Source organism: Silene latifolia, chromosome 8 (assembly GCF_048544455.1).
Source record: "Silene latifolia isolate original U9 population chromosome 8, ASM4854445v1, whole genome shotgun sequence".
NCBI classification, from domain to species: domain Eukaryota; kingdom Viridiplantae; phylum Streptophyta; class Magnoliopsida; order Caryophyllales; family Caryophyllaceae; genus Silene; species Silene latifolia.
Window position 1 is genome coordinate 2,704,676 of NC_133533.1, and position 27,460 is coordinate 2,732,135.

Here is a 27,460-nt window from a genome sequence, read left to right on the forward strand (position 1 = left end):
CAATGAACACGCTAGCGACCATTAAGAGCAGTCACAGAGACATAGTTTACCGAACAACGTTCAAGACTATCCGAGAGAGTTTCATCCTTAAAACGGACTTTGTTTCGTGTAAAACCTGGTTGTTTCGGAATTGGAAGAGTTTCAACATCATCAACATCAAGCATGGAAATCAAGGTGGGAACATCGGGCCTATCCTCAGGAAATTCTTGGACACATAGCAATCCTATTTGTATGCACTTAAAAAGCTGACCTTTAGAGCATTGGCTGACAATCGAAGGATCGATCAGTGAGATCATGCTGTTTTCGTTCCACATATTCCATGCCTGAAAACATTTCAGCGACTGTTGTAAGTTATCATCAAACATTCAGAGCATAAATTACGATAAGATCTGGTAACAATTTTAAGATCGCTAGACCCAATATAGACCACATATGACACATACTTGGCTTCAACTTTGCTAAATACAACGCTAGCCGGGCTCAAATGAAGCAATCCAAAATGACCGACTCAGACGCAAATAACCCGACCAAGGATAACACTCCCAGAAGAGATCTGAATTTTTACCAGAGTTGAAGTTCTTAAAATACGAGAAATGAGCCAAGTTGAGTTTACACGACCCAAATGACCCATTTTAGTATTTTACCAGGTCTAATTTTACCCAATTTTTCACCCCTTTCGCATTAGTGAATGACAAACAGAATTTACTGAAACTTACATATGTTAGGAGGTTAAAAGACTCCTGAGTTAACTTGTGGTTCTGTCTGCCACTGACAATTTCCAGTAGCAATACTCCGAGACTGAATACATCTGATTTCTCAGAAAATTGGCCTTCCATTGCATATTCTGGAGACATATAACCACTGCACATGCGAGTTAAGGCACATAAGATTCATAACTTTTAAGTGTGTAATCTGAAAATCTTACATTATCATAAGAGTGAACTGGTGTAGTGATGAGATAGTTACTAGGTTCCAACGACTCGTAACGTGTTGGCTTGATCTTGTTTGCTGCCAAAAATCCTTGCCAACCCAAAATCTGAAATCTTCGGATTCAGCTCTTCATCTAGCAAAATGTTGCTTGGCTTTAGATCTCGGTGTATAATCCTTAATCTAGAATCTCTATGAAGATAAAGTAGGCCTCGGGATATTCCTTTGATGATGTTCAATCGCTTTTGCCAACCCAACAGTTTGCATTGTAGTGGATCTGCATAAAAGAGTGGTACACATTTGAATGACCACTAAATGATGATGCTGAAACATTGGAGCTAATCGTGTTACAAAATACGGGATATAGGTCATAAACTGCATAGCAACCAAGCTCTAAAAACTTTTGAAGGTCAATGTGACCACATTTTGAGATGCCATTGTTTGCTTAATGGCTAACGATCAGATCTGTGACTACTGATTACGAAATCAAGTCTTGAACAGAGACTTGGTACTGTGGATCTAATTGCTAAAAAATTAAGACGTTCTAGCATTGCTCTATAATTAGCTTTATTACCAAAGAGAAGCGCGTCCAAACTTTTATTTGGCATGAGCTCATACACCAACAGTTTTTCTTCCCCTTCTACAGAGCATCCCAACAGTCTTACAAGGTTTTTGTGCTGAAGCTTTGAGATCACCGTTACTTCGTTCATAAATTCTTGTTGCCCTTGTCCCGATGCCGTTGAAAGCCTCTTAACTGCAATATCTTGCCCATCTTCCCATTTTCCCTAAAAATAGTGATAAATTATGTTTTAGAGTAACAAGAACAACAACATTACCTTTACCTTGGCACTTCAGCGTTTTCCCTATAGCAAAGGCAGGGCATAACACCACTGTCACTTTGTTTTGCGCCACGGGCCCACCATCTTCAACTATATTCCCGTGTAAGAGTGCAGTCCACCCGTGGCAATAGGGATGGCCCAAAGTAAGGGGTCAAATGTCACAAAGACGCAACCTTACTATATTTGAAACACAAATAGGCGTGTCTTCATACTGTAAGAAGCACAAACGGTTTCACTAACTAATTTACTTGATTCCATCATGTTAATAGCCTGAAAGACTACAATTGTTTCCTTTCCAGATACCTGGAAAACAACGGCAAAGCCTTTGCTTTTAAATAATTTTGGATTTTCGGGGCGGTTAACATGAACAATCATATGGAGCCATTGTTAGATGAAATCCATAAATGCTTACACATTGGACATAAATTATACCTTATACACAGGGCCGAAACCCCCTTCACCGAGCTTGTTGACTTCTGAAAAGTTGTCGGTTGCATCCACCAACTTTGCAAACTCAAACAATGGCAAATCCTGAAACTCATTGCTACGACCTACCGCACCAAAAATGTTTTGCTGTTCTTTCTCTATAGGTGGTGTTGTAGCTCTCTTTCCTGCCAACGCAAAAAAACAGTAAGCAAATTTGGCCATAACACATCTTCCAGACATTTCAAATACTGGCATTTAGATTTCACAGTGTTACCATTTCTGTGAACTATCCACTTCCACAGGCAGAACAGCGATACAGATAAAAATAATGCACTCAGAATCACACTAACTGCCGTAATTATTTTCCTTTTGCCACTTTCATCTACAAAGCAGGGAGAAAAATAAGCAACACTGGTAAGTCTCCCCAAATCAACACAAGAACAGCTATAAAAGTCAAAACAGTAAGACAGTTTTAACAGTGACTGGTTTCAAACCCAGCAGAAGCAGCTAAGGCAGCCAAGATCTACGATATTTTGATCATGTTAATAGAATGTTTAAGAATGCAAATGAAATAACGAAAAATCAACAAAATCCTGCTAACTTGCTCACCGGGTAATTCTGAATTAGCCAAACGAAGGAAAAGATCAGCGCCTTCCTCAGAGAACTGTTGAAGGTCAATAAGGCTTTCATTCCATAACATGCATCCAACACCAGTATAATATGAATAAGCTAAACATGAGCAAGTTTCAAAGCAAATTATCTGACAATAATCTGGATCTGCTGGAATCCAATGAGCATAATCTGGTACTTTAATCTGCTTCATATAAAAAAACTTGTCTTGTTTGCTTCCTGGAACTTGGCATTGTAGCTCTGTTCTCCGAACACACCCATTAGTCCAATTTCCTTTACTCCATTCGTCAATATTTTCCGGCGTAAACCCTCTCAAACATTCACAAATGGGTTCTTTCATAGGATTACAAACGGCAAACTTGCCACATTTGCCATAAACATCACACTCAGACAACAACGACTGAAAGTAAATTTCCCAAGAATTTTTATAGTCATCCCAAAGCTTGCCTTGTAGAAACCCATCATAAGTCAGAACAAACCTATCCAGAAGTTCATTTTTGGAGCGCTCGAATGATAGGTCCACTGTGCCATCATGATCATCAATATTAAATCCTGAGGAGACATCAGAATCAGAGAAAGGTATTCCAATAAATCGATACCCATTCCATGGGCCTGTACGCCAATAAGTTTCATCGCCAGCAACAATGAAGAATTCAATCACATCTCGTGGAAGACTAACAAGGCGAAATCGACCAAATGATGGATCATTATTGCTCTTCCATGATTGAATGTTTATTTTAGTATCATGCAAACTTTTATTAAAGGTCAGCTTTACTCCTGACACTAATGAATCTGTCGGATTGTCAAAACTCTGCCAAATCCTGGTATTACTACCCTGTAGATACAGAATAAGGTTACCAGTATCTAAGAGCTGAGCTACCGAATTATTTACCTTAAATGAGACATTCGATGACCAATAAATCTTATCCTGACCGTCCATCACTTGAAGATTCCCGTCATCCGAGATTTTGAAGAGGGCAGATGAGTTTTTTACTGGATTGTCTCTGTTGGCTACCCAAATAACCTCCAAAGAATCCTCAGAATTCAACTTGTTATTAAACCATATGCCAAGATACCAATTCGCCGAGTTAGTTGGACTAAAGAAACCCAGTTGGAAATTAGCATTGTTAGAGACCAGTGTTTCCGGGCTTTTTAGAAACTGAGGGGATGTAAAAGAATCGGATGCAGTTGAACCAAGCTCGAAATCAAAACATTTGATTGACAGAAATATGTAAATAACAGTCTTGAGATCCATTGAAAATTTAGGAATGAAAAGTTATGCCTGATGTCTAATGGTACAAGGCATAAACTCAAGATCACAGTAGCATTAAAATTATAAAAGCATTTAAATCTATACTCAGCCAAAAATGATAAAATATGTAACACTTGTTGATGTTAATAACTCCAAGTTGAAGGCTTCCTGGTTTACTTTGACAACATTGAAGAAATCAGTCAAAACAATTTTGTGTTTTTAAAGCATTATGTTGTATTCTGACAACATATTTATACCAATTATTTAATTGGTTAGGATTAATATTTAGTAAGGTTCAGATTAAGTAGTGCCCTCCAATAAGTCTACAAGACAGAGAAGTGGCAACATTTTGTTGAAATTGTAAGAGAAATTATGTGCTCCCCTGTAAGTATGAAGAGTTTATTCTGAAAGATATACAACATTACCCCAGTGCCTCAATGGCTCCCGCAAATTGCGGGGTAAGGGGTAAGGGGTAAGGGGGGGTCGGATGTACGCAGTCTTACCTTTGTGTTAACAACACAAAGAAACTGTTTCCTAATGAGCCAAGATGAAAACTGCATCGAAAACATCATCGAATGACTGATACTCCACAATAGAAAGAAGCGCAGTCACTTTAGTAAGCCGTTTTGTTTTATTCCATCATAATCTGGAGCCAAAGAGTAATGAATCTTTGGCTCCATAAAAAAATTGAAACTTATTCTAAAATATATACTCTAAAAAAACAGAGGTGACTTTAATGTAACTATTAAGACGTCAACGGAATTATGCCGTGCGCCTTGTACTCCTTCCTTTTCAATTTATATTGTTTATGTATCCCATTTTAGGGTGTTTCAGTAATTATTTATGTTTCTGTTTTCGGCAAATTTGTTTATGCGTGAAAGAGGTCTTTATTGTATGTTTATCTTCTCTTCCCCAGTTCACCCCGGCACACAACCACACCATTCTATCCTTATCCTTAACTACCCGCCGCAGGACCAAAATCGGTACAAACCACTCGAAATTCACTCTGATCACCACATCTGCGCAGCGAGTCTCAGTGTCTCACCCAACCCAACCTGATACCACAAACTAGAGATTAATAGCACTTGAAATGCTTGAGTACAATACACATGACCAGAACAAAATGATGAACACATAATAGAAATATGACACAAAAGATACATGGTTCACACTTAGTTCAAGGTATTCATCAGCAATCCCATGTGCCCTTTTTACAGAAGAGCAGCTATACACAACAGTAAAACACAATCTTATGTTCAAACAAGACTATAAACTACCCGTTTTACACAAGGGTAGCTCATACTATCAATGAACTGGTAATACTAAAAAATGTCTGACCAAGAGCGAAAACCATAACATTCATAATAGAGTCTGACCAACTGAACATACAAATTCCCCTACAAGAACCGTTACCGGCCTTTTATGCAAGTAAGTGAAACACGGTTAACTGACGCACTCTCATTTTCCTCTTGCAAAGCATGGTTATGAGGATCATACCTTCTTAGCGTGAAGGCAGGTTGTATAGGGCGAGGGAGATTCAAAATTTCACTATCAATCATGTAAATAACCACTGAAATGTTCGGTCTACCTTCGGGCAAATCTTGCACACACAAGAAAGCTACATGTATGCACCTCAATATCTCATCTTGGAAGTCCGATTCCAAAACTGGATCAATTAGGGACCGTATATCACCTTCATTCCACAATTTCCATGCCTGACATACAGCATTTTACATAGGTAGTTCAGAAAATTTTGCAATAATCTAAGCAGTATTTCTAATTTTGTGGAGTAGGATGTTACTTACATGCCCCAAGAGGCTTAAACTCTCGTCTTCCTGAAAGCTACTGTTCCTTCTGCCACTTACAATCTCTAGTAGCAGCACTCCAAAGCTGAAAACGTCCGATTTTTCAGAAAAACGCCCACCCATAACGTACTCTGGAGACATATAACCACTGCAATTACAAAACAGAACATAGCAGATAGTAGTGTTAAGCAGACTGTGCAAAACTGACCCACATCAGAATAACATGACACAGGGCCTAAAATAGACACATACAGGACAATCCAAGAAACACTGAAACCTGATTACCTACTCGTAGACAGCCCGAGCCCCGAAACATATTGAACCCAATATTGACGTGTTCCAAAATAACTCGACCCGAACCATAAAATGATCTATCATTTGCTGAAATATCAATGTTCAACAAACACCTAAAAGTGTGTGCATAATATATGACGAGAAAAACACAACAAACTAGCCCTTTCAAACGGGTCGGGCCCTGTTACGGGCCGGGTTAGAGCCGAAATACGCGTCAGAAAATAGTCTCTAATGCCTTTTTTTTACAATTTTTTAAATAAAAAAAAAAAGTAAAAAGTAAAACCTATTTAAAATTAATATATTAATCATATTCAATGATTACATTAATTATATCGACATAATTATAAAATAAAGGTTTTGAAGTAATTATTTTATTATTAAATATTATAAAATATATAAAAGTGACTTTTTAATTGAATTTGTAATTTTAAGTGCTAAAAATAATAATTTTTTAATTATTATTTCAAATATAATATAAAAATATTATTATTTTAATAAAATTCTTGATTTACCTTTGACCGAACAGGTCGACCCGTTCGGGTCGGGCCTCGACCCTAAAATAACGGGTTATTTCGGGTCAGGTCAAACGGGTCGCCGGGTCGAAATTAGCGGGTCTTGACCCTGAAAAAAGGGTGGGTCGGGTTTTCGGGTCGGGTCAGGATTTGACAGGTCTACAACAAACCCGTCCTAAAAAAATTGATTCAAGTTCGAATGAACTAACTTATAGCCATACATGGAAATGACCCAATAATAACACACAAACTCGAATCGATGTAATTCAATACAAATCAACCCGATCTGTAACGCATTCCCAAATTACCTGACCCAGACAGTACTCAGCCCAAATAACCTATTTGCCATGTTTATCTACAGGTAAGAATTTCAGAGCTAAGGACTCACCAATCATCAGCTTTGGAATATCATTTCAAAGAGGCAACCAGCTCTCTAAAGTGGCATGTGTTTGAATTCTAAAATAGTGGTCAATTAATCCAATTTTTTAAATATGAAAACAACTTCTTTGTGTTTTAATCACTTCAGTAAAATTGGTTACATCCAAACCCTTTATCCCCATCCTATGCAGGTTCTTTAAAGGCAATCGGGTAATGTTGTAGTAGAACTGTAGAAGTGAGTAAGTCGACGGATACTTACAATGTTCCAACCACCCTTTTGGTGTCAGCTTGATCCTCATTGCCTCCAAAAATCCTTGCCATTCCAAAATCTGATATCTTTGGAATAAGTTGATCATCCAATAAAATGTTGCTTGCCTTAAGGTCTCTATGTATAATTTTTAATCTAGAATCTCTATGTAGGTAGAGAACGCCTCGAGTTATCCCATGGATGATGTTAAATCGCGTCTTCCATTCTCGGAGCTCTTGATGAAGTTGGTCTGGGTATTGACAAACCAAAGCATGCAATAGTGTTAATCCATAGTAACAATATGCTTGCGTACTTTCTTAGCCCAGAAATTAAGTGCTGAAACAAGTTTAAAGTTCTGTAAGAACAAACCAAAGAGAAGCGCATCCAAGCTCTTGTTTAAAGTTCTGTAAGAACAAACCGAAGCCTCCTATGCCAAGCTCGTTGATTTCTGAAAAATTGTCTGTTGCATTAACCAGGTTTTTGAACTCGAATAATGGCAAATCCTGAAAATCATTGCTACTACTTGTTGTGCCAGTAATGTTTTGCCATTGTTCCTGTATAACTGTTTTTGTAGATCTCTTTCCTACGAAATGAAAAGAAACAGTGTGGACATGGATATAAGAGATCTTATAGACTGCAAATACAGGCATTTTGAATATAGGGTGTTACCTTTTCCATTTCTGTAGGCTATCCACTTCCACAGGCAGACCACTATGATAATAGATGCAAATGCACTCAAAACCACTGTGACTGCTAGTATTGTTTTCCGTCTGCCACTTTCATCTGCACGGTAGGGAAAAACATAAACACAAAACTTGGGTAAACACAACTCTAATTTGGACAAGAACTACAAACTCAGAGTAAACCACCTGGTAAACGAGTCATTCAGATCACATGCAAGTCGTGTCATTATGCAGATTCGCTTTGAGATGAATCGATTTTATGTCGGGAAGTTTTGGGTTCAGGTTGATCATTTTTCAGGTCATTTCGTGTCATTATGCATGATTGTAGATCAGTTCATCAGTCCTTAGATTTGAGTCGGGTCAAATAGGATCGTTGTAAGGCTTTCCTACATAGTTTTGTCATTTTAGGATCAAATTAGTTGTTTCAGGTCAACTCTTTTCCCAAAATCATTGAGGTCGATTTTTGGTATGGTTGTATCCGGTTGGGTCATTTGGATTAGGCAAGTGTCGAACCTAACATAATTTTGGCCGGGTACAAGTTGGATCGCATCAACTTGGGTCATATTCAATTTTTTCTGTTCAGGTTAGTTGGGATTTGCATAGGTGGGTTTGGTCATTTTGATAGATACCGGCGTACAGCCGCCACGGGGCAATTTTGATGCTTAGGAGTTTAAAACCTAGGCTTACCAACTAGTTAGCTCACATGTACATATTCTAATGTTAATCTAATACTTCCCCTATCCCAATCATTTGTTTTAACTTTTTTATTCTTTGTGAAGGGTATTTTAATCAAAGGTAAGCAAATAATTGGGACGGAGGGAATATTCAACAGTGCATATGAAATGAACAAAAGATAACAAAACCCTGTTTAATCTGCTCACCTGGAAGTTCTGAATTAGCCAAACGAATGAAAACATCAGCACCATCAACTGAGAACTGTTGCAGATCAATCAGGTTTACATTCCATAACATGCATCCAATGCCAGAATAAAATGAATAAGCTAAACATGAACAATTTCCCAAGTAATTTCTCTGACAATTATTTTGATCATCCGCATAGATCCAATGCGCATAATCTGGTACTTTAATCTGCTTCATTTGCAGGAATTTGTCTTCTTTACCTCCTGGACCATGACATTGCAGCTCTGTTCTCGGAATACACCCATTACTCCAATTTCCTTTCCCCCACTCATCAATATTTTCCGGGTTAAACCCTTTCAAACATTCACAAATAGGTTGTTTCCTAGGATTACATACTGCGAATTTGCCACACTTGCCATAAACATCACACTCAGATTGTAATGACTGCCACCCATTTTCCCAGTTAATGCTACTACTAGCATTCCACAACTTTTGTGCCAAAACCCCGACATACGTCAGATAAAAATATGGGAAAAGAGATTGATCTGCCCATTCAAAAGATACCTCAACTGCATCATTATGGTTATCGATACTAAATCCAGAGGCCGCCTCTGACTTCAATAAAGGCACTCCAAGAAATAAATACCCATTCCAAGGACCAGTACGCCAATAGGGTTTATCACCATCCACAATGAAGAATTCAGGTAGAGCCCGAGGAAGACTGACAAGGCGAAATGGCCCACTTGATGGATCAATACTACTCTTCCACGATTGAAAATTTGTTTTAGTATCATACAGATTTTTATTGAAGGCCAGCTTCATACCTGGTAATAATGAATCTGTAGGATAATCGAAACTCTGCCATAGAGTAGTGGCACTACCCTTTGGAAGCAAAATAAGGTTACCTGTATCTAGGAGACGAGCTGCTGAGCTATTAGCATTAGAAGATAAATTTGATGACCAATAAATCTTATTTTGCTCATCAATGACTTGAAGATTCCCGTCATCTGAAAATTTGAGCATAGAAGATGCACTCTTTACAGGATTATCTCTGTTGGCTACCCATATAATCCCCAAAGAACCGTCAGAATTCTTTTTGTTATTGAACCATATCCCAAGATATCGATCACTCGAATTAGGTGGACTAAAGAACCCCAGCTTGAAATCATCATTGCCAGAGATTAATGTTTCTGTGTCGTTTAGAAATTGAGGGGCGGTAATAGAATTGGATGCAGCTGAACAAAACTTGAAATTGAAGCAAGAGATCAACATAAACATGACCCATGAACTCATAATCATATTAACATCCAAACCTATACTAAGTCATAAATGATGGAACTACGCAACTCTTGTAAATAAGAGCTCCATGTTTGAAAGCTTCCTCATTTACTTTAAAAAAACTGAATATATCCATCATTGCAAATTTGTAACAATATATGAACATGTCATATCTGGCTCTAAATCAATATTTATATCACAGATCTTATGTTGCATAATCGAAACATTCAGTTGGGTTAGAGATCAATAAGGTACTCATACTCTACCCATATAAGTCTTCATGACGCATTTCGACTTAGATCATTAACATGTTTAGTACATCCCATATAGCTTACTCTAAAAGAGGAGGATTACAAACCGATCACATTCTTTATTATATTTGTAAAGAAAAACAAGTCTTCAACTTTACAATAGAGGTTTACCTTTTGAAAAGCTTATTAAATTGACTGTGAACTTAGTCTTCCTCTCCATCTTTCAGTTTACCCTTAAACAAATGCCACATGACACATGTACAGTTTAGCTAATGGTAATGCTATTTTCTGTATATTAAGCATGCCTTTTGTCAATAGAAAGCCATTACCTTATACACAGTACCGAAACCCCCAACGCCGAGCTTGTTCATTTCTGAAAAATTATCTGTTGCATCTACCAACTCTGTGAACTCGAACAATGGTAAATCCTTATAATCATTGTTACTACCTGATGCGCCAATAATATTTTGCCACTGTGCCTCTATAAATGCTTTTGTAGCTCTCTTTCCTGCCAAGTGAAAAGCAACCGTGTGTAGATCTCAATATGGGAAATCCTACAGACTGCAAATACAGGCATTTTGAAAGCAGAAAGTTACCTTTTCCATTTATATGAGATATCCACTTCCAAAGGTAGAACACTGAGATAATAGATACGAATGCACTCAAAATTACTGAGACTGCTATTATTATTTTCCGTCTGCCACTTTCATCTACACAGCAGGGGAAAAATATAAACAGAACATTTTAGTGAACGATACTCTAATTTGTACAAGAACTGTAAAGTGAGGTAGTCAAAACCCAACAAACGGGTCATTCATATGACTAAAAGGTCGGGCCATTTTGCAAATTCACTTTTGGCTGGATCAATGTAAGTCAGGTCTTGGGTTCAGGGTTTGTTCCTTGAGTAAAAGTTTTGGGATAAGGTCAGTTTGGGTCAGGTCTCGGTATGCATGGTTGTAGTCTTGTAGAACAGTCGTTAGGTCTGAGGCCAGTCATTTAAGATCGTGTTTACTATGGTTTTTGTTATGTAGTTTGGTCGGGATCCAAATTAGTTGTTTCTACTCCACTCTTAACCGAAATCATTTTGAAGGTCTTTATCGGCCTGGTGGTTTTTAACCAATTCATTTCGGTTTTTTTGGCCGGGTTTACATGTGGGATCATATCATGTAAATTGGGTTTTTCAGTCATAGTCGCGTTCTTCTATTCAGCTTCATTGGGGACTCCGTATTCGATTGGGTCATTTAGACCAGTCTAGCCACAAAGTAAAGACGACAGATTTCAAACAACGAGGTTTATCAAGTAAGTTAGCTCACACGTACACATTCTGAAATGTTAATCTAATGTTTAACAGTGCATATGAAATGAACAGAAGGATAATTTCTTTAATTTGCGCACCTGGTACTTCTGAATTAGCCAACCGAATGAAAAGATCAGCACCATCAACAGAGAACTGTTGTAGATCAATCAAGTTTGCATTCCATAACATGCATCCAATGCCAGAATAAAATGAGTAAGCTAGACATGAACAATTTTCCAAGCAATTTCTCCGACAAATAGCTTGATCTTCAAAAATCCAATTAGCATAATCCGGTACTTTCATCTGCTTCAATTGCAAAAACTTGTCCTCTTTGCCTCCTGGGGTGCGGCATTGTAGCTCTGTTCTCCGAACACAACCATTAGTCCAATTACCTTTCCTCCATTACTCAATATTTTCCGGGTTAAACCCTTTCAAACATTCACAAACGGGTTCTTTCTTAGGATTACATACTGCAAATTTGCCACACATTCCATAAACATCACACTGAGACAGTAAAGACTGCCAGCCAAGATTCCAGCTATTGCTTACACTCACATTCCAATACTTTTGCGCCAAAATCCCATCAGAAGTCAGAGAGTACCATACAAAAAGAGATTGATCTGTCAATTCATAAGATACCTCCACTTTGTCATTATGGTTATCCACATTAAATCCGGAGGCGGCCTCTGATTTAAAAAAAGGAACTCCAAGAAATAAATACCCATTCCAAGGGCCAGTACGCCAATAGGGTTTATCCCCATCCACAATGAAAAACTCGGGTAGATCCCGAGGAAGACTAACAAGACGAAATCGCCCACTGGATGGATCAACACTGCTCTTCCATGATTGAAATTTTGTTTTAGTATCATACAAACTTTTATTAAAGGTCAGTTTTATGCCTGGTAATAATGAATTTGTAGGAGAGTTGAAACTCTGCCATAGGATAGTATCACTACCATTTGTAAGCAAAATAAGATTACCTGTATCTAAGAGCTGAGCTACTGAGCTATTTGCCTTAGACGATAAATTGGATGACCAATAAATCTTACTTTGTTCATCAACTACTTGAAGATTCCCGTCATCCGAAAATTTGAGCATAGAAGATGAGTCTTTTACAGGATTGTCTCTGTTGGCAACCCATACAATCTCCAAAGAACTGTCAGAGTTCTTTTTCTTATTGAACCATATGCCAAGATATCGATCACTTGAATTAGGTGGACTAAAGAACCCAAGCATGAAATCATCATTGCTTGGATTAATGTTTCTGGGTCTTTTAAATTTTGAGGGGTGGTAATAGAATTGGATGCAGCTAAACAAAACTCGAAACTGAAGCAAGAGATTAACATAAACAGGACCCACGAACTCATGATCATAGAAACATCGAAATCTACGATCAGTCAGAAATGATAGAAGTATGCAACACTTGTAAATAAGAGATCCAAGTTTAAATACTTCCTCATTTACTATGAAAAACATTGAATAAATCAGTCAATGCAAGTTTGTGTTTTGTTAAGCATGAAGTTCTTTTCTGATAGGATCTTTCTAACAATATATGATCATTTCATATCTGACTTTAAATAAACAATTATACTAGATCTTATGTCGCACATAATCAAACATTCTATTGGGTTGGAGATCAATAAGGTATTCATACTCCCCTGAATAAGTCTGCATGACATATGAAGTTATATCAAATTGATGCAATGAGAAATGTGATGGACTACCTCCCTCCCATTTCTAATGTTTCCGTTTGACATTGGTGGTTAACGCTTGTCGGCTTTGATCATTAACAAGTTTCGCACATCCCAAACACCTTACAAGGAGAAGATTACAAACAAAACAAAACAAAAAAAAAAAAAAAAAAAAAAAAAAAAAAAAAAAACTTCCTGATACTTCTTAATAACATCAAGTCTCAACTTTACAATTGACATTTATCTATTGAATGAAGCTTATTAAATATACTGTAAGTTTACACTTGTCAATTCTTTAATGAAGATGCATAATGGTACATAATGAAGGTATAATACAATTCCTACTTAAATAAACAGGTAAAAGAAGAGAAAATTCCAATATTCATAATTTTTTTAATCTCCTTTCTCAATTATAAAGCTCGGAATTTTGATTAGCTATCAAAACCGTAACCTTCATTGAAGAGAATGGCTAATTTGAACATACAAACTCTTAACATATATATTTATCTTAAAACTAAATTTATATTAGAAAGTTTCCAGTAAGAACTATTACCGGCCAATTATGTGGCTAAGTGAAATATGGTTAACTGAGGCATTCACATTTCCATCTTGCAAAGCTTGATTTTGAGTAGCATACCTCCTTAGCGTGAATCCAGGTTGCGTAGGGCATGGGAGATCTAAAAGTTCACTCTCGATCATAGAAATAATCATTGAAATGTTCGGTCTGTCTTCAGGCAATTCTTGCACACACAAAAGAGCTACTTGTATGCACCTAAATATCTCATCAAGAAAACCCGGCTCCAAAACAGCAGGATCAATTAGGGACTGTATATCACCCTCATTCCACAATTTCCATGCCTAACATACAACATGTTACGTAATAGTTCAAAAAACTTTTTTTTTTGGGTGAAATAGTTCAGAAAAGTTGGCAGTTACTGAAGCAAGATTCATAATTTTGTGTAGTAGGATATTTCTTACATGGCCTAACAGACTTAAACTCTCTTGCTCCTTAAAGCTACTGTTCCTTCTGCCACTTACAATCTCAAGTAGCACCACGCCAAAGCTGAAAACATCAGACTTCTCAGAAAAACGCCCTTCCATAGCGTACTCTGGAGACATATAGCCGCTGTAATCGCAAACAAATCAAAGCAATTAGCAGCATTAAGTTCAATTCTTAACTGAGTTTTGTGTACCACAAGAATGAATATGGTTTTTATCTACGATGGAGCGAAAAAGTCATAATTCAATAGCTTTGGATATGATGAAATAAAATAAAACAAAACGGTTGACTAACTGGTGCATTTCTTTTATATGGATGTACAATAGTAGCTGCTCGATGCAATTTTCAAGGAAATTTTTATCACGGGTCATTTGGAAACGACTTATTTGAGATTGCTTACATACAACCCTTTTATAAGCCACTGTGAGAGGTAACCTTCAAGACACTTGGATATTGTTGTTAATCCTTGTTGTAGAAGTGAGTAAAAGCAGGGATACTTACTAGGTTCCAACAACCCTGTTGGTGTCAGCTTGATCCTCCTTGCCTTTAAAAATCTTTGCCATTCCAAAGTCGGATATCTTTGGATTGAGTTCATCATCCAACAAAATGTTGCTTGCTTTAAGGTCTCTGTGTATGATTCTTAATCTAGAATCTCTATGAAGGTAAAGTAGCCCTCGGCATATCCCTTGGATTATGTTAAATCGCGTCTTCCAGCCTTGAAGCTCTTGATGAAGTCGATCTAGATATAAATAAATCAAAGCATGCAGCAGACAACAGTGTTAACTCACAGTATTTAAATGCATCCATTCTTTGTTAGCTTACAAGATTAATGCTGGAAATAAGAGTTAAGATTGGTATATACAAACCAAAGAGAAGTGCATCCAAACTTTTGTTTGGCATATATTCGTACACTAACAACTTTTCTTCTCCTTCAACACAGCAGCCTAACAGTCTCACAAGATTCCGGTGCTGAAGTTTTGAGATCACTAACACTTCAGTCACAAACTCTGTAAGGCCTTGGCCTGATAGTTTGGAGAGTCTTTTTACTGCTACTTCCTCCCCATCTTCCAATGTACCCTTAAAACAAATGACACATTTTCAGTTTTGCCAATGCTAATACATGCATATTAACTTATTAAGTATGCCTTGGGCCACTAGACAGTCATTATTAGAGCTCATAAAAAGGTCATCCAGTCGGGTTTTGATCGGATTAAACTGGATCGGTGTCATCAGGATTAATCTTAGTTTTGATTTGGATTCAATTAAGTTTGAGTTTTTATTTCAACCTCAGCTTCATCAGGACTCGGAAGCAATTTGGGTGTTCTTTTGATGGGATAAATTTTAATACTGGGTGAAAATTCACTAGAATATTGAAATATTTCAAAATATTATTGGTAATCATAAATCAATGACCAATTCACACAGTGAGAAGATGTTTGTGACAAAATGGATCTTTTCTAATTCGGATCAAACTGATACAGGTTGGAAACTCTCAGGAGTGACTGAAATTCCTTACTTCGGGTCTTCAGTGGGATAATAACCAAGATGTTTCAAATCAATTTTTCAGGGTTAAGTTTGTTTTGCGTAGGCTAGCAGCCATTACCTTATACACGGTGCCGAAACCCCCTCTGCCAAGCTTGTTGATCTCTGCAAAATTGTCTGTTGCATTTACCAACTTCGTGAACTTGAACAATGGCAAATCCTGAAAATCATTGCCACTATCTGCTGCACCAATTATGCTTTGCCATTGTGCCACTTTAAGTGTTTCTTTAGCTCTCTTTTCTGCCAAATGAAAGAAGAGAAGAAATAAGTGTATAGACTTAGACATGAAATCTTAGCAACTTAAAATACAGGCGATTTGAATAGGCATTTAAGATACAGAATGTTACTTTTTCCGTTTCTGAGAGTTATCCACGCCCACAGGTAAACTACCGAGGCTATAGATACAAATGCACTCGAAATTACTGTGATTGCTATAATTATCTTCCGTTTGCCACTTTCACCTACATAGCATGGGAAAAATATAAACAAAATATTTGGGTAAATCTTACTCTAATTTGTATAAGAACTATAAAGGGAGCCACAGGCTCGCAAGTAGATTTGACAAAAGGGTCATTTGAATCATATGCGCGTACTCTGCAAGCTAATGTTTAACAATGTACAAGAAATGATCAAAGAATACCAAATTCCCTTCTACTCACCAGGAAGTTCTGAATGAGCCAAACGAACGTAAAAATTAGCACCATCAGCAGGGTATTGTTGAAGATCAATCAGGTTTGCATCCCATAACATGCATCCAATTCCAGAATAATAAGAATACGCCAAACATGAACAATTTTCCTTGCACTTCCTCTGACAATCATCTGGTCTAGCTAAAATCCAGTGAGCATAATCTGGTACTTTGATATCCTTCATTAGCAAAAACTTGTCTTCTTTGCTTCTTGGAGCACGGCACTGCAGCTCCGTTCTTCGAACACACCCAGTTGTCCAATTCCCTTTCCTCCACTCAGCAATATTTTCTGGGTTAAACCCTTTTAAACATTCACAAATGGGTTCTTTCTTAGGATTACATAATGCAAATTTACCACACTTTCCATAAACATCGCACTCAGATTGTAAAGACTGCCACCCATTTTCCCAGTTATTGCTACTACTGGCATTCCAAAACCTTAGAGCCAAAATCCCATCATAAGTCAGAACATACCATACGAAAAGAGATAAATTTGTGGATTCATAAGATAACTCCACAGTGGTATCATGGTTATCTAAATTCAACCCGGAGGCCGCCTCTGAATTTGAATAAGGCACTCCAACAAATAGATACCCATTCCAGGGGCCACTACGCCAATAGAGTTTATCACCATCCACAATGAAGAATTCAGGTAGATCCCGAGGAAGACTAACAAGTCGAAATTGGCCACTTGATGGATCAGTATTGCTCTTCCATGATAGAAATTTTGTTCTAGTATCATACATACTTTTATTGAAGATCAGTTTTACCCCAGGCAATAATGAATCTGTGGGGTAATCGAAACTCTGCCAAATGATAGAATCACTACCCTTTGGAAGCAAAATAAGGTTACCTGTATTTAGGAGCTGAGCTACTGAACTATTTGCCTTGTGTGATACATTTGATGACCAATAAATCCTCTTTTGTTCATCAATCACTTGAACATCCCCGTCATTCGAAAATTTGAGCATAGAAGATGAGTCCTCTACCGGATTGTCTCTGTTTGCGACCCATATGATCTCTAAAGATCCGTCAGAACTCTTTTTCTTGTTGAACCATATGCCAAGATATCTATTTCTCGAATTAGGTGGACTGAAGAACCCAAGCTTGAATTCAGCATTGCTAGAGATTAAAGTTTCCGGGTCTTTTAGAAGTTGAGGCGTGCTAATAGAATCCAATGCTGCTGAAGCAAACTCAGAATAGAAGCAAGAAATTAACACAAATGCACAAATTGCAGCTTTAAGATGCATTCCAAATTTTGGAAGACCAGTTTTACAGCCTAATGTAATAATGTTTAACAACATGAGCTATGAGCATATGATCATAGTAGCAGCCAAATCTATACTCGGACAAAAATGATGCAAGTGTGTAACAGTTAAAAATAATAACTCCGAGTTTGAAAGCTTCTTCCATTGAAAAACCATTGAATATGATCTCAGTCAACTGTCAAAGCATCTTTGTGTTTTTTAAGCATTAAGCTCTTTTCTCACAGGATTATTTTAAACACTATGGTTATGTCATACTTGGCTTTAATACTTATTTATATCATAGATCTTATGTAAGTATGTTGCACATAATCAAACATTCAATTGTGTCAGACATCAATAAGGTACTGTTTTTGTACTCCTCCAGAATAAGTCCTCATGCATGACAGCATAAGAAGTGATATCACAATGTTGGTTAATGGGATAAATTATCGACTACTTTCCTTTCTCCATTTGACTTTGTCCTCAATACGTTTCGACTTTCACCATTAATCTCTACAATCGACTGCGTGATAAATATATAAATGGAGAGCAGGCAGGGGCGTAGCAATAAAATAGCAAATTTGGGTACCATTAAAATAAGGACAATATAAATGGAATGAAGGGAGTAATAAGAATGAAGACTTTAGTCAAGACAAAGATTAAGGATAGAAAAGGTGGATGAGACGGTCTAGTGATACCACAAAAAAGAGATTATAGTTTGTAATAATAAAATGCACGCGACCAAAACAAAATGATGAACAAACTGTACAAACACCACAATGATGACACATAACTCATAAGGGGTGCATGGTTCGACCTTAACTCAATATATACGAATCTTACTCACGATAATATGAGAGAATGTAAATAACGTCTCGATTATGTTAACTCAAGTACAAATCTCTTGTATCCCAAAACTCCGCAACTAATACATCATTGTGATAACTCGAACACAAGTTTTGCAAACCCAAATACCTTACTTTAGAAGAGGAGGATTACTAAATAATGACACCTTAATGATACTTCTTAATACATCAAGCCTCAACTGTACAATAGAGGTTTATCTTTTGTAATGAAGCTTATTAAATTTACTGTGAAATTAGTCTTGTCAATTCTATATCGAAACCGCTCTTTTCTGCTACGATTAAGCTCTAAGTTGTAACGAAAGAAAATCGAGAATTTTATAAGCAAATCAAAGTCTTGAGATATATAATCATTGAATAATACAATCCTTACAAAACTGGTAAAAGGGTGTGGCTAACAAAACCATAACCCTAATTTAAGAGCATGGCTAGTAAATTTGAACATACAACTTCTTCACATGTATTTTTCTAACACATACTATAGTATGTACTAGAAAGTCTCCTGTAAGAACTATTAGCGGGCTATTATGTAGCTAAGTGAAATACGGTTAACCGAGGCACTCTCATATTCATCTTGCAAAGCTTGTTTCTGAGGAGCATAGCTCCTCTGCGTGAATCCAGGTTGCTTAGGGCGTGGTAGATTTGAAACATCGCTATCAATCATAGAAATAACCATAGAAATGTTTGGTCTATCTTCAGGCAATTCTTGCACACACAAGAGAGCTACTTGTATGCACCTCAATATCTCATCAGGAAAACCCGACTCCAAAACAGCAGGATCGGTTAAGGACTGTATATCACCCTCATTCCATAGTTTCCAAGTCTTACATACAGCATTTTAAGTAATAGCAGTTCAGAAAACTTTGCAATAACTGAAACAAGAGTTAAAGTTTTGTGTTGTAGGATGTTACTTACATGGCCTATGAGGTTCAAACTCTCTTCCTCCTTAAAGCTACTGTTCCTTCTGCCACTTACAATCTCCAGTAGCAGGACCCCAAAGCTGAAAACATCCGACTTCTCAGAAAAACGCCCTTCCATTGCGTACTCTGGAGACATATAGCCGCTGTAATTGGAAACAAAACATAGCACTTTGCAGCGTTAAGTTCATTTTGTAACTGAACTTTGTGAACTAGAAGTGAGAATATGATTTCTATCTACATTGGAGCTAAAAAACTAAATGCTCATTAGGTTTGGAATATGATATGAAACAAAATAACTCGCTAAAGTCTAGCTTTTCTTATATTGTGAAATAGTAGTTGGTTGATCAAATTTACAAAGAAACACTTATTATAGGTCATCTGGAAAGATTCTATCTAAGAACGATTACATCCAACCCCTTAACCAACCATGGCCAGTAGACACTTGTATAATGTTGTTGAACTTGCTTTAGCAGCGAGTAAAAATAGAGGACTTACTAGGTTCCAACAACCCTGTTGGTGTCAGCATGATCCTCGTTGCCTCCAAAAATCTTCGCCATTCCAAAGTCCGATATCTTAGGAGTCAGTTGAGCATCCAACAAAATGTTGCTTGCCTTGAGGTCTCTGTGTATAATTTTTAATCTGGAATCTCTGTGAAGGTATAGAAGGCCTCGACTTATCCCATGAATGATGCTGAATCGCGTCTTCCATCCTAAAAGCTCTTGATGAAGCCGGTCTGGTGTTGAAAATCAAAGCATGCAAATATGTTAATTTTTAGAATCAAGATACCTGCATACTTTTTAGCCTGCAGGATTAGTGGCGATACAAGATTTAAAGATTCATAAGAACAAACCAAAGAGAAGCGCATCCAAGCTCTTGTTTGGCATATATTCGTACACTAACAGCTTTTCTTCTCCTTCAACACAGCAGCCCAGCAGCCGGACAAGGTTTCGGTGCTGAAGCCTTGAGATTACCAACACTTCAGTCATAAACTCTGTAAGACCTTGGCCAGATAATTTGGAGAGCCTCTTTACTGCTACTTCCTCGCCATCTTCTAGTTTACCCTTAAAACAAATGCCCCGTCTTCAGTTTTGCCAATGCTGATGTATGTATAATTGTATACTAAACATGCGTTTTGCCAGTAACAATCATAATTAGACCCAACAAACGGATCATTCGATTGGAGATTAAATCAGATCTCAGTTATTCAGGTTACCCTTAGTATCAATTTCAGTTCGATTTCGTTTGACCACTTCCCTTAATCGGTTTGGCCTACTATAGGTCAGGTGTGGGTTTTCCTGTCAATATTGGATCAGGTATGATCTGGTAGGACTTTTGTTGGGTCAAATGTGACATTTCCTCAAAATTCATGCAGCTCATACAGTAAGAAGACTTTTACAGATAATTGAGTCTTGTTGGAATCAGTTCAATACATTCGGGTTTGGGTCTTTCTCAGGTACGCCGATCGATTTTGGTTCAATACTTATTTAATTGAGGTTGGTCTCAAGTGTAAATTACATTACTTATTTCGGATCTTCAATCCGACAACAATTCAGATGTTTCATGTCAGTTTTTCTGGTATAGACATTACCTTATATACAGTACCAAAACCCCCTCTACCTAGCTTGTTGATTGCCGAGAAATTGTTTGTTGCATCTACCAACTTTGTGAATTCAAACAAAGGCAAATCCTGAAAATCATTGCTACAACCTACTGCACCAATTATGTTTTGCCTTTGTGTCTCTTTAAGTGTTTTCATAGCCCTTTTTCCTGCCAAATGAAAAGAAACAGTCAGTAGATTTGCTGCAACAGTACAGGTATTTAAAATCAGCATTACAATGCAGAATGTTACCTTTACAATTTCTGTGAGCTATCCACTTCCACAGGTAGAAAACTGAGATAATAGATACAAATGTACTCAAAATTACTGTGACTGCTATAATTATTTTTAGCCTGCCACTTTCACCTGCATAGAAGAGGAAAAATATATACAGATGATCTAAGTGAGTGTTACCCTTGTACAGGAACAACTATAAAGGGTGTCACAAGCAGACTTGACAAGCTGGTTACAAAGATAGCATTAGGGTCAGGTCATTTTGTTGATTCACTTTAGGCAAGATCGATTTAGGGCGGATTTTTTTGGGTTCGAGTTTGATATAATATTATCTGGTCTTTTAGGTTTACATCGGGACGGGTCATTTGGATTGCAGGGTTATAGTCAGTCATTTCGGTTCTTATTGTGAGGTTTTCGTGTAGTAGATTAGTCACTTCGAGTTTCAAATTAGTCATTTCTAACGGAAAATTAGCACGCGTAGCACAATTTGAAGTTTTGAGCATGCTAATTTCTCAGGCCAGTAAAACACACAGGCTACAAGGCAAGCATGGTCACGATTGTTTTTTGAAGTTTATGGGACGCCACACAACGGCGTAATGGGCTAGCCCATTGGCACAAACCAAACACAGTTTCTTACTTTCTTTTGCACTTTTGGAGAAATTAATTATATATATTCTGTATGTCTCTAATCTCTATGACTCATTAAATCTTAGAATCTCAGTCTCACCTTTCTACAATTTAAAATCTCAGTAAAACTGACGCTGCCTAGGCAACACGACCTCAGAATGACCACACACTAAGCCGGCCCGTGGCCTCCCCACTTCACTTTTGACCCGGCTACATTAGGGGCCTAGGCACAACGTTCGGCACAGGTGCACGACTAGCGACACAGCACTGCCCAATTCAGCCTCAAGTCTTTTCCTAAACAACTCGTATCAGTAATCTGTGAACATTTCAGAGTTTCTTAGCTGACTGTTTTGAGTCTGGTCATATTGGATCGGGCGAATATCGAGTCCAACGTAGGTTTGGCCGAGCATAAGTTCAGTCGTGTCAATTCGAATTTAGGGACATATCGAGTTTTTATTCAGCTTAGCTGAGATCTCAATATAAGTGGGGTCAGTCATATTGGGTCATTTTGACAGGTCTAGCCAGAAGGCAACTTTGGATGCTGACAGGGTTCGACCATAGGTTTATCATCTAAGCTACTGGACATGTACATAATCTGTCATGTTTTCTTATGTCTAAATATATATTTGGAATAATCAAAGATGGGAGAACTACTCATTAATCTTCTGACCTGGTAGTTCTGAATGAGCCAAACGAATGAAAAGATTGGCACCATCAGCAGAGAACTGGTGCAGATCAATCAAGTCTGTAGTCCATAACATGCATCCAATGCCAGAATAATATGAATAAGCTAAACATGAACAGTTTCCCCTGCAATTTCTCTGACAATTGTCTTGTTCTGCTTGAACCCAATGAGCATAATCTGGTACTTTGATCTGCTTCATTTGCAAAAATTTGTCTTCTTTGCTTCCCGGGGAACGGCATTGCAGCTCCGTTCTGCGAACACACCCACTAGTCCAATTTCCTTTCAACCAATCGTCAATATTTTCTGGGTTGAACCCTTTTAAACATTCACAAATGGGTTCTTTCATAGGATTACAGACAGCAAATTTGCCACACTTTCCATAAACATCACACACAGAGTTTAAGGACTGCCAAATTATTTCCCAGTTACTACCTCTGTCATTTGATGACTCTAGCACCAGAAGGCCATCATACCTTAGAACATACCTGCGAGTTATATAAGAATTAAATCATGGAGGCATGTGTATTACATTATCATACATTTGCAAATGGGGAGATGTTCTCACACTAAGATAATGTGAGACCTATCTGGAGAGACGGGTTCATACTTCGTACCATCAAAAACATTTTTAATGTTCAATCAGAAATTACACAATCATTAATTGAAAGGACGGTCTCACACTATTTTAGATTGAGACTATCTCGGGTCACATTGGCCCGTTAAAGATTCGGACAAAGACCAATAAATGATCCGTTTATATATTAACCAGGCTTAAGCCAACCCATTCATGCTACGGTAAACAGTATTTGAAAAACATAACATCATATGTCTAACAATACCTTTCCATAAGTGATTGATCTGCTACTTCATATGATAAGTCCATTGTCTCATTGTGGTCATCAATATTTAACCCATAGGAGACCTCGGAATGAACATAAGGCACTCCCAAAAATAAATACCCGTTCCAAGGGCCTGAACGCCAGTAGGGTTTATTGCCTTCAAAGATGAAGAATTCGGGTAGGTCCCTTGAAGGACTAACTATGCGAAATCGACCACTTGATGGATCAGTAGTACTCTTCCAAGATTGAAATTTTATTTTTGTGTCATACAAATTTTTATTAATGGACAGCTTTACCCCTGGCAATAATGTATCTATGGGATAGTCGAAACTCTGCCAAATGATAGAATCACTACCTTTTGGAAGCAAAATAAGGTTACCTGTATTTAGGAGTTGAGCTACTGAACTATTTGCCTTGAGTGATACATTTGATGACCAATAAATCCTCTTTTGCTCATCGATCACTTGAAGTTCACCGTCATCCGAAAACTTGAGCATAGACGATGAGTCATTTACCGGATTGTCTCTGTTGGCGACCCATAGAATCTCCAAAGAACCGTCAAAATTCTTTTTGTTATTATACCATATGCCAAGATATCGATTTCTCGAATTAGGTGGACTGAAGAACCCAAGCTTGAAATCAGCATTGCTGGAGATTAAAGTTTCCGGGTCTTTTAGTAGTTGAGGCGTACTAATAGAATCCGATGCTGCTGAAGCAAACTCGGAATTGAAGCAAGAAATTAACACAAATGCACAAATTGCAGCTTTAAGATGCATTGCAAAATTTGGAAAACCGGTTTTAGAGCCTAATGTAATTATGTAATACTCCGTAATGTTTAACAACATGAGCTATGAGCTTATGATCATAGTAGCAGCCAAATCTATACTCAAGACAAAAATGATGTAAGCATACAACAGTTGCAAATAATAACTCCCAAGTTTGAAAGCTTCCTCCTTTACATCAAAAATCCATTGAATATGATCTCAGTCAACTGTCAAAGCAAGATTGTTTTTTTTTTCTGACGGGATTATTTCAACACTATGGTTATGTCATACTTCGCTTTAATACTATTTATATCATAGATCTTATGTAGGTATGTTGCATATAATCAAACATTCAATGGGTCAGAGATCAATAAGGTACTGTTTTTGTACTCCCTCAGAATAAGCCTCATGCATGACAGCATAAGAACTGACATCACAATGTTGGTTAATGGGGTAAATTATGGACTACTTTCCTCTGAATTTCTCCATTTGACTTTCTGCTCACACGCTTCGACTTTCACCATTAATCTCTAGAAATATCGACTGCGTGATTAATATACAGATGGAGGAGCAGGGGCTGGGCGATAAAATAGCCACAAATTCTTTGTTTAAGACGACAATATTCGTCTTAAACTTAAGCAGGTCAAGTACAGTAGATGAAACAAAAGGATGACAAACAAAAAGTTTTTCTATAAATGCAGGTGGCATCTTAAGACCGATATTGGCATCCTAAGTGAAACTTACTGTAAAATAGCAATGTTGGGTCTCAACTCTCAAGACCCCACAGGTTTTCGTAACTTTATTGAACAAAAATGCAAGAGTAGGACCCGCTAATTTCCGTTGATGATTATTAATTCTAAGAAATAAGATTCCACACACCATATATTTGGCTACGTCGCTGAGAACAGGACCGTCTCGGAAATTGCAGGGTTGGGAGCATGTATGAAATATGAAAATGGGTCCCCAGCAATTTGTGTATTATAAAATGCCAAGATTGGGTCTCAAGACCTTACAGGTTCCGTAGGACCCACTAATTTCCGTTGATGATTATTAATTCTAAGATACTCCCTCCGTCCCAAACTCCCAATATCATTTGTTTACCATAAAATATCCCTCATTTGTAAACGAATGATTGGGACGGAGGGAGTATAAGATTTCACACGCTATATATTTTCACAAATTCTCACTTTAGACGGACACTATCCGTCTAAAGCTGTAATCGGATAGTGGCCCTCTCACAAAATGAGAGTGGATAGTGCAATTGGGTGGGAAATGGATACCCCACTTGCCCTCCTAATTGCATTTTGTGAGAGGGTCACTATCCGTCTAGAGCTTTAGACGGATATATATTTTGGCTACTCCATTGAGAACAGGGCCGTCTCGGAGATTGTGGGGTTCGGAGCATGCATGCAATATTATAATGAGGAAAGTGACATAATCTGGATCTCAAACTGATAATCATATACCACAATTTAAGTTTACAATTGAATAAATTGAAACAAAAAGCCTTACAATTGTGCATCCAACAAATTAATCATACAAACAAAAAGCAATAAACTGTGTAAAAAATAAGTAACTGAATTACCAGAATTTAATTTGTGTGAATCCAGCTAATTTGCAAATAAAGCAACATCTTTCAAATTGAACCTGGAAAATATTCAAATTAATGTCTGTAGGATGCAAGCAATGATTAAATTAGATGCGTAAGAAGCAATGAATTACCAGAAATTTGGATTAGGGTTCATCAATTTCGTCTCGTCATCATTTTTGTTATGACACCGCGCCAAGATTGTCTTTTGACAAGACTGGTCCCTTCTGCGTGTGACCGAATTCCCCACTTTCTCAAATTTCGGTCCAAATATTCGGACCTGTTGGAGTCCGAATTAACTAGGCCAACAATATAATATTTTAAGAAAAAAATTAAATAATAAGAATGCCGGTTCTTTCCAGTCTGGACCGAAAACCGGAATCTTAAAAAATATTGAACCGGAGATATAACAATCCGACCCACCACGGTCGTAATACAACTCAATAAGATGGGATATGTACCTTTGGGCCCATTACTTGTCCTCACTTAAGCCCAAAAGCACAAGGCCTTGTTACTAAGTGGTGGGTGGAATCCCTTATAAACATACGTCCTCGTTGTGTCTCCAACTTGACCGGAGCCAAGCCCAGAATCCTCCCCCGCTAGGTGTGTGACCCGGGTACTCCCGACCACGGGCTCACCACACGGTCGCAGGGTTGCTCTGATACCATTTATAACAATCCGACCCACCACGGTCGTAATACAACTCAATAAGATGGGATATGTACCTTTGGGCCCATTACTTGTCCTCACTTAAGCCCAAAAGACAAAGGCGCATTCTTAAGTGGTGAGTGGAATCCCTTATAAACATATCACAACCTCCTCAATTCCCCGATGTGGGACAACCTTACTATCAATAACTTGGGGTGTTACAGGAGATCGGACTAGAATTTTTAATTCCGGTTCCTATTCGGACTGGTCCATTTTTTCGGTCGAGACTGGATTTTGCACACTCCTACAAAATACTAATCACAATCTATTTATAAAATCTAATTAAAAGGCTACTTGAAATAATGTGACATGGCAATAATATATAGTGACATGGCAATAGTTTATTGTGACATGACACTTATTTAATTTTTTAAAAAAATGATTACTAAAAATTCTTACGGAAATTTGACTAGTTAAAAGTTTAATCTAGTTAAAAGTTTAATCTAACTGCATCACTATTATTAATTACAAAATTTGATAAATGATAAATAACGCATACATTTTAGTTGCACCTTATATATATGGAAATCTTATCTATATTAATACAAAAGACAATATTCAATCCTCAGTGCGCCACGTCATTAATGCATTTTTTTTTTTTGGAAATTCATGTTATGGTGGGACCCGTGAGTGTGCAATGTATTTATTTATTCAGATTTCTGTCTTTTCAAACATGCGATAAATTCCGTCTTACAACAAATTCTATGAAATAATATTATGAAAAAATTCTATGAATTAATATTATGAAATAATTTTATACCTTCCGTGTAAATAAAATTAATAACAT

The 27,460-nt window shown here is 37.4% G+C and overlaps 5 protein-coding genes across 7 annotated transcripts; all 5 read right to left on the minus strand.

Moving 5' to 3' along the window:
• Positions 1 to 11: 11 nt before the first annotated feature.
• On the minus strand, positions 12 to 10,147 carry LOC141597519 (G-type lectin S-receptor-like serine/threonine-protein kinase SD1-13). The gene is made up of 16 exons (XM_074417986.1): positions 8,875 to 10,147; positions 7,980 to 8,093; positions 7,784 to 7,893; positions 7,680 to 7,737; positions 7,323 to 7,560; positions 5,880 to 6,027; positions 5,488 to 5,789; positions 5,236 to 5,299; positions 4,578 to 4,628; positions 2,802 to 4,065; positions 2,467 to 2,574; positions 2,199 to 2,377; positions 1,502 to 1,712; positions 967 to 1,204; positions 717 to 861; positions 12 to 323 (listed from the first exon to the last, which is right to left on the minus strand). Exons 1-16 carry the CDS (start codon positions 10,145 to 10,147, stop codon positions 12 to 14), a joined length of 4,815 nt encoding a protein of 1,604 aa, XP_074274087.1.
• LOC141596021 (G-type lectin S-receptor-like serine/threonine-protein kinase SD1-13) lies at positions 10,058 to 12,583 on the minus strand. Its single transcript, XM_074416017.1, has 4 exons — positions 11,779 to 12,583; positions 10,980 to 11,093; positions 10,713 to 10,891; positions 10,058 to 10,616 (listed from the first exon to the last, which is right to left on the minus strand). The coding sequence occupies exons 1-4, from the start codon at positions 11,981 to 11,983 to the stop codon at positions 10,587 to 10,589; spliced, it is 528 nt and encodes a 175-aa protein (XP_074272118.1). The 5' UTR covers positions 11,984 to 12,583; the 3' UTR covers positions 10,058 to 10,586.
• On the minus strand, positions 12,083 to 13,156 carry LOC141597520 (G-type lectin S-receptor-like serine/threonine-protein kinase At1g11300). The gene has a single exon (XM_074417987.1). The coding sequence runs from the start codon at positions 13,154 to 13,156 to the stop codon at positions 12,083 to 12,085; it is 1,074 nt and encodes a 357-aa protein (XP_074274088.1).
• A 399-nt stretch (positions 13,157 to 13,555) lies between these two features.
• Positions 13,556 to 17,668, minus strand: LOC141596017 (G-type lectin S-receptor-like serine/threonine-protein kinase At1g11300). The gene is made up of 7 exons (XM_074416011.1): positions 16,573 to 17,668; positions 16,261 to 16,374; positions 15,975 to 16,153; positions 15,238 to 15,448; positions 14,873 to 15,110; positions 14,350 to 14,497; positions 13,556 to 14,229 (listed from the first exon to the last, which is right to left on the minus strand). The coding sequence occupies exons 1-7, from the start codon at positions 17,570 to 17,572 to the stop codon at positions 13,921 to 13,923; spliced, it is 2,199 nt and encodes a 732-aa protein (XP_074272112.1). The 5' UTR covers positions 17,573 to 17,668; the 3' UTR covers positions 13,556 to 13,920.
• A 776-nt stretch (positions 17,669 to 18,444) lies between these two features.
• On the minus strand, positions 18,445 to 26,239 carry LOC141596018 (G-type lectin S-receptor-like serine/threonine-protein kinase At1g11330). Of its 3 annotated transcripts, none has more exons than XM_074416012.1 (10): positions 26,100 to 26,239; positions 25,963 to 26,024; positions 23,614 to 24,319; positions 22,760 to 23,259; positions 21,481 to 21,594; positions 21,220 to 21,398; positions 20,482 to 20,692; positions 20,127 to 20,364; positions 19,627 to 19,774; positions 18,445 to 19,534 (listed from the first exon to the last, which is right to left on the minus strand). In XM_074416012.1, the coding sequence occupies exons 3-10, from the start codon at positions 24,108 to 24,110 to the stop codon at positions 19,226 to 19,228; spliced, it is 2,196 nt and encodes a 731-aa protein (XP_074272113.1). In that variant the 5' UTR covers positions 24,111 to 24,319; positions 25,963 to 26,024; positions 26,100 to 26,239; the 3' UTR covers positions 18,445 to 19,225. The 3 variants fall into 3 exon arrangements, with proteins under 3 accessions (XP_074272113.1, XP_074272115.1, XP_074272116.1); XM_074416014.1 differs by having other exon boundaries at positions 23,614 to 24,322; XM_074416015.1 differs by lacking the exons at positions 25,963 to 26,024; positions 26,100 to 26,239 and having other exon boundaries at positions 18,446 to 19,534; positions 23,993 to 24,112.
• Between the last annotated feature and the right edge of the window lie 1,221 nt (positions 26,240 to 27,460).

Coding starts and splice junctions, on each gene's coding strand:
- LOC141597519 (XM_074417986.1), bottom strand. CDS start 10,147: ATGAGTTCATGGGTCATGTTTATGTTGATCTCTTGCTTCAATTTCAAG. Junction 862..966: donor TTACGAGTCGTTGGAACCTA/GTAACTATCTCA, acceptor TCGCATGTGCAG/TGGTTATATGTCTCCAGAAT. Junction 324..716: donor CTTTTAACCTCCTAACATAT/GTAAGTTTCAGT, acceptor AAATGTTTTCAG/GCATGGAATATGTGGAACGA.
- LOC141596021 (XM_074416017.1), bottom strand. CDS start 11,983: ATGAAAGTACCGGATTATGCTAATTGGATTTTTGAAGATCAAGCTATT. Junction 11,094..11,778: donor GGCTAATTCAGAAGTACCAG/GTGCGCAAATTA, acceptor CCTGCTGTGTAG/ATGAAAGTGGCAGACGGAAA. Junction 10,892..10,979: donor ATCTCATATAAATGGAAAAG/GTAACTTTCTGC, acceptor TTCACTTGGCAG/GAAAGAGAGCTACAAAAGCA.
- LOC141597520 (XM_074417987.1), bottom strand. CDS start 13,156: ATGTTTTTCATAGTAAATGAGGAAGTATTTAAACTTGGATCTCTTATT.
- LOC141596017 (XM_074416011.1), bottom strand. CDS start 17,572: ATGCTCAAATTTTCGAATGACGGGGATGTTCAAGTGATTGATGAACAA. Junction 16,375..16,572: donor GGCTCATTCAGAACTTCCTG/GTGAGTAGAAGG, acceptor CATGCTATGTAG/GTGAAAGTGGCAAACGGAAG. Junction 16,154..16,260: donor AACTCTCAGAAACGGAAAAA/GTAACATTCTGT, acceptor TTCATTTGGCAG/AAAAGAGAGCTAAAGAAACA.
- LOC141596018 (XM_074416012.1), bottom strand. CDS start 24,110: ATGCTCAAGTTTTCGGATGACGGTGAACTTCAAGTGATCGATGAGCAA. Junction 19,775..20,126: donor AACAGGGTTGTTGGAACCTA/GTAAGTCCTCTA, acceptor TTCCAATTACAG/CGGCTATATGTCTCCAGAGT. Junction 19,535..19,626: donor GTTTGAACCTCATAGGCCAT/GTAAGTAACATC, acceptor GCTGTATGTAAG/ACTTGGAAACTATGGAATGA.